The 6000-nt window shown below is 42.8% G+C and overlaps 1 protein-coding gene across 2 annotated transcripts in view; it reads left to right on the top strand.

The window, feature by feature from the left end:
- The window catches only part of SPIDR (scaffold protein involved in DNA repair), a 195419-nt gene continuing 189419 nt past the window's right edge, over positions 1-6000 (top strand). For both annotated transcript variants that reach the window (XM_066181678.1, XM_066181668.1), the window contains exon 1: positions 1-73. In XM_066181678.1, the coding sequence (XP_066037775.1) occupies positions 59-73 (15 nt within the window). In that variant the 5' untranslated portion in view covers positions 1-58. The remainder of the gene's footprint in view (positions 74-6000) is intronic.

The raw sequence follows: 6000 nt of genomic DNA, 5'->3' as shown, positions 1-6000 counted from the left end.
CCCGCCCCCCGGTGCTCCCCCGCCACGTGACCAGGGACGCGGCGGCGCGCCGGGGGCGATGCCCGGCGGGAAGGTACCGGCGGCGGCGGGACGGGAGGAGAAGGGGCTTGGCCGGCCCGGGGAGTGCCGCCCCGGCTGCCCCGCAGGGCCGAGCCGTGGCGCTCCCCGCGCTCCTCACGGCGGCCTTGCCGGGTGCCTCGGCCGCCGGCCAGCCGCGCCGCACGGCCCCGCTGCGAGGGGCGCGGGGGTGGGTGGTGGCGGCGGCGGCGGCGGCGGCAGAGCAGCAGCCGCCGTGCTGTGCCCTCGCTCACATCCGGCTCCAAGGCGGTACTTGTGCTGGGGACCCGCCACGCTGGAACGCGGGGCGGGAACACGGGCCCTTCCCCGCGTTCCTGGTGTGCGCGGTTGCGCAACGCTGACAGTGAGATCCATCGTGGCACAGCCGCGCCGAGGGGAGCGGGGAGCTCGGCCTTCTCACACGGCAGTCGGGGCAAAAGTGCAGGGATCGTAAAACTTGAGAGGAAAAGAGAATTGTGGGAATTGGCCGCGATTGATACTGTTTTGAGCAGCTTTGCTTCCCTCTCTGGGAGCGGAGGGAGGAGAAGCTCCCCGTGCTGTTTTTCTGTCCCTTTCCTTTGGTAATTTGCTTGGTGCATTGGATATTCCCCGCAGAGGGACAATTAGGATATGCTGGCTCTGATTAGCCGTGCTTAGGCTAATATTGAGGTACTGCTGAAAGGGACTATAAGTGTCGTTTGATACACAGAGCTGACAAATAGTTGGCACACGACAGATCTGGTTCGTAAAGAGTTTTGTCTTTACCGGTGTGCATCTTCAACCACTTTTTAAATATAAGCACATTTTAAATAAATTTTAATGGAAGAAAATGTCAACAATGAGCTAAAAATAACCTACTACGCTTCACATAAATTAACCTGTAATGTTGACACTATATATGTTTTCTTCTGAAAGGTTTTAAGTTCTTGACTAGTGAAAAAATGCACACTTAACTGAAACAAGATTTAACCAACTCTTGTTGCAATGTGTTAACATCCTGTGATAATAGCAACTCGTTTTGCTGACAAAGATAGTGTTCCCTGTTACTTTACAAATGAAAACTTATACTGGTCAAGGGAAAATGGAGCAGTCCTCCCCACTTGCTGACTATTAATTAAACTGATTAAAACCCCGTGCCAACCTGAAGCATAACAAAAATGTGTGATACTGTTATTATATCCTAAACATTTTGGATAACTTAATTTTGTGTAAGCTTTTCTAGAATACTTCTGCTTTAACTGCTTTCATAGATTGCAGATTTCTCTCTAACTACTTGGCAATACTTGTTAATACAAAGTATACTTCAATAGTATTCTTATTCCAGAGTGGTTTCTTTTTCAATGTAAGCATATAATAATTTATACTCTTCCTTAAAAAAGGACGTGTAGGTTAAAAAATCCTGGACATTCAAATGGTAATCTTATGTATGTCAGTGTAAGTCATTGAGACTAGTCTTTCATTTAGTGTACTAAAAATCGTGAGCATAAAGAAAGGTTTTAAAAGAGTGTTTTGAAAATGTTGGTCTCACACGTTAATAACAGTGGGAAAATTATTCTAAGATTTTAATTTGGTTTTAATATTTCTTTACCATGAGAGTAGAAGGATGTATGGTATGGCATGTTATCATTGCTCTCATTGATTGTGATCATACATAGATTTTTTTTTTTTTAATGAGTGATTACAACTTGATGAGGACCTTTCTAGGGGCTACATGTATTCCTGTGAATCATCTTTGGAAAATATGCATACTGATTTTCATAGGAGTAAAAAGATAATCTTCTCTGGAAAAAATACAACCCATGACTTTAAGTCTTCAACCTTTATTTGAATCCTCACTTGAGAGTTTAAAATGTAAGGATGTTTTCATATCAAATTAGACCTTTACTTTTTATCTAGGCACTAAAAACAGTAGTTACACTTTCAGAAACTCAGTATCACAAATACAGCGTTTTGCTGAAAATGAGGTGCCTGTTGTCAAATTCAGTTTTGTGCTATCTTGAAATTGGACTTTTGAAGGCCAGCACAAGCGAAAGTGTTTTAGTTGGAGTACTTTCATGTGAAACATGAGAATAAAGGTGAAAGATGAGGCTGGCTGTTGGTCAGTGTTCAATATTTGTGTACTTTTATGTGATTGCTCCCTTCAGGGTTTTTGTTTTTTTTTTAAATGTGAATCATCTCTGGCAACTGGAGCTGTGATTTTCAATACTTCTTCATTCTGCTCCCTTCAGGAGGAATGTAACAGTTGTATTTGAATACTTCTGACTGATGTTTAAGTGATGTGCCTAATTTTTGGATTCGAAAGCCAGTAGCAGGAGGAGTTCATGTGGTGAAATGTTTTATCCCTAGTTTTCTCCTTTGGCTTATGTTGCTGTTTGTGTTAGAGAAGGTGATGTGTATGAGGTACATAACATATTGGGTCATGTGCTCCTGGGGGTTCTTCCCGTGGTTTTTGGAGTAGCCCCAAAGAAGTGGGATTGTCTGGAGTGTAAAGGGCCTCTAGTGAGTAGCCTTTGAGCATATGGTCCCAGTGACTTTATATAGGGTGTTTCTGGGTAACAAGTCCTGGGCGTAAGTAACCACACAGATTGGTTGAGTGGAGATGTTCTAGATAGGAACATCTATTTAAAAGTCAAATCCAACACTCCAGCCCCATACTTGCAGTAGTTCTGTTGTGTAATCAGTGTGGTTTTTCATGGTTTTTTTCAGTGTGCCTCCCTTTTCCTCACTCCTGTACCCATGTAGGCTGACTCACCTTTATCTCACTGGAAATAACTAAAGGAGTAATGGGGTTCGGTTGCTTGCCATGCCCTTTCTGAGGAAGGCTTGGTCCTAATTCCTCTAATGCCAACAGGAGTAGCTCGCATTTTTTTTTACTCATTCAGAAGGAACTGTTCCAGAGACTAAATGCATTGCTTTTGGGAACAGACTTCAAGGCAATTTCTATAAGAGAGAGACATCCTAGGATTCCCCTTTTAAACTCAAAATTTCAGAGGTCATATTTTGGCTTCTGACATCTTATGCAACTTACAAGGTTCTTTGTCTGACTCTGTTTTGCAATAAATCTTGATTTTGTGATGTATGGCAGGTCTATATGCTCTAGCTCTTCTGAGCCTGATTTTATGATTTTTTTTTTAAATTCCAATACCTTGTTTCTAGACACTTCATTCATTCCTTCAATAAATTACACAAGTTATTTTTGTGTGCCCTGTTTTTATTTCAGATTAAAAGAAAAAGATGGTTAACCTTGTGACTAAAAGATTAAAAGAACTCTGAGTTGTTGCTGCATTTCTTTGGGAACAGCACAGCCTTCAGATTAGCTTAATTATAAATATTTATTTTTGAGAAATAAGTTGCATAAAATGTTAGTTTCTCTGCTGCCTTGAACCAGGCTGGAGCAAAATCAAAGAGCCTTTAAAACTTGCCATTTCTGCATGCCAGCAGATGCATTCCTGTGACAGAAGTCCTTGGATACTACCCCTCTGTGCCAAGGTGACTTTGCAGGGGAAGGGTGACAGTGCTGTCCCCAGCACTGGCACTGTTCCCACCGTGTCTGAAGGCAAAGAGCCAAAGAGAGGCCCTGCAGGCTGCTCTCAGCTCCCTTGCACCTGCTCCGAGGCCCTCTCAGTAACTATGGATTGAAGCTGTAGGTCCAGTTTCTTGCATTCGCATCAAATCTCTATATGGAGAGATTTAAATTGACAAGGAGTTTGGGATGGGGTAATTGGCTCTTGGGGTTGTTTTGTTTTGGGGTTGTGTTTGTTGGGGTTTGTTTTGGGTTTTTTTGGTTGTTTTTTTTTTTAAGGTGATCTAGGATGTAGGAAATGGTGGCAAGGTAGTTTTATTAAAAGCACGAACTCAAAGCCACTGCTGTCAGTATTAACAATCCGAAGTCCTTCTCTTTTGTTTCCTTCCAAGTGGTGTCTGCCAAAATTTGCAGTAGCTGAAGAGTATCTCACGTAAAGGGTATATTTCTTTACTTTCTTGGTTTGGGACTTCAGGGACTATTTTCAGGTTTTCTCACTGACTGCAGTGGCTATAAATTTCTGTGTGGTGGTAGCAGAAACTCAGATTTTCTTGAATCTGGGGAGCAGGATGCAAGGTGAAACAAAGAGCTAATTACCCAGATTAGCAGTACTGATGGTTCTTCAGGTTGTAATTAAGCTGACATGGTGTCAAGCAGCTGCTGGAGTGGTCCCACTGACCCTTGTGTCCTTTCTTCTGTTGCTACACCAGCTGTAGATAACAAGTGTTTCTTCCCAAAGAAGTTTTCTGCCCGTTTGGTTCATCATTGCTGTGTCTACACAGAGTCTGGCGAGTGCCAAGTGCTCGGGAAGAAGGGGAAGAGGGAAAACCAGTTATTTCTAGTTTATCATGGAACCACCTGCCCTGAGACAGCTCTGAAGTGCTGCTCTGAAAACCGGAGCAGCCCTGCCTTTAGTCAGGCTATGGAAGTTCAGGATTAAATAAAACTCCTCTGCTGTTACATCATTAATTGTGAAAAGTCTTTTTGCCTGTCACAGCCGTGACAGTGTAGTACTCTGAATTTCAGTTGTTTAAAAGTCACTTCCAGTGCAACTTCACATCGCACTCCAAATAGAAGTGTCTAAATAGAAGTGTAACCATCTAAGCATGAACTCAGCTATTTATTCTACTCAGTCTGCTTTTTTAACCTTGTTGCCTGTAAGCATGTCCTCTCTATATGCACCCTAACCCTTCCTACTTAGGGAGAGTTACATGTAGCCTTTGTCCTGCTGATTTTTGTATGGTATTTTCTTCCCAAATCGTGGTAGTTTTGCAGCAGTGGCTATGTCTTAGCTGCCACATTCTGCTGTTCATCCCCTGTCTCTTATGTCGTGCTGTTACTTTGTTCCATTGGTATTGCATATCACAGACACGTTGAGGTTTGCTGTCTGTCAGAAGATGTAATGATTTTAAGAATAACGTGAATGAGAGATTTAAGAGAGTAACTCTCTAGTTCTATGTTTATTAAGCTTCCTAACAATAGGAGTATATTACAAAGCCTATTTAATGCAAAACTTTGAGCATGCAATGATGTGCATTTCTTTTTCACTTATTTGCAACTATTTCTGCTTTTCACTGACCATCAGAAGTAGTGTCCTGTAAACCTGCTTGCAAGCTATGGTGCTGCTGTTGGCACAGACGTGTTCCTTAAAAGTGGATCGTCCCATTCAAGAAATAAGCTTAAGTGAACTTTATTTGATACTGTAAGTCCTTGTCTGCAAACTGTATCTCGCAAAATCTTCTAGAAGATAAAAAAACAGGCAGATAAGCAAGACTTCCAACACTGACTAATATTAAAAACCATCAGAAGCACTGGCTAAGGGAACAGCCCAATGTTCCTCTCTGAGCACTCTGAAAACTTGGCTTGGGCCAGCGTCTTCGCTGGGAGGGGAGCAGTGTTTAAATTATCTTTGTGTCGTGATGGTAACCTTTCTTGTTAAACTACTGTAGTCTCCTTACCTGACATCGTGTCCTTACCAAAGCGCTGTTGATTTCGGATTTAATACCATGTCAGATTCAAGATTGTACCTTTCCTGTATCTGTGGGAGTAGTTATGGGGACAGTTTGACTTTGGTGATAATGAGTAGGTACTTTGAGGTGTAAATACCCCTGGCAGTTTTAGAAGAGGCTCTTCGCAGGGTCAGTTATCATCAGTGGAAACTGCAAAGTGCTTTTGTTTTGCTCTGTCTTCTTACCGTGCACAGCAGGACTGGAGGGGTGAAGTAAGATGCTGCTCACTGTATGCTTTTGGAAACTGCTCGTTTCATTCTCAAGAGCACTGAAAAAAGCCTATGGAAAACAGATATGGATTGCCATTTACAAAATGGACAAAAACTGCCACATGCTTGTACTCTCAGGCACATGCTGTGATTCTTGGGGCTATGCAGGGCCAGCAGTTGGGCTCCTGTCATGCTTGTGGGT

Source organism: Chamaea fasciata, unplaced genomic scaffold (assembly GCF_029207755.1).
Source record: "Chamaea fasciata isolate MVZ Bird 193981 ecotype frontalis unplaced genomic scaffold, bChaFas1.0.hap1 SCAF_1, whole genome shotgun sequence".
Taxonomy (NCBI): Eukaryota; Metazoa; Chordata; class Aves; order Passeriformes; family Sylviidae; genus Chamaea; species Chamaea fasciata.
This window is presented reverse-complemented; position numbering and strand designations above follow the sequence as displayed.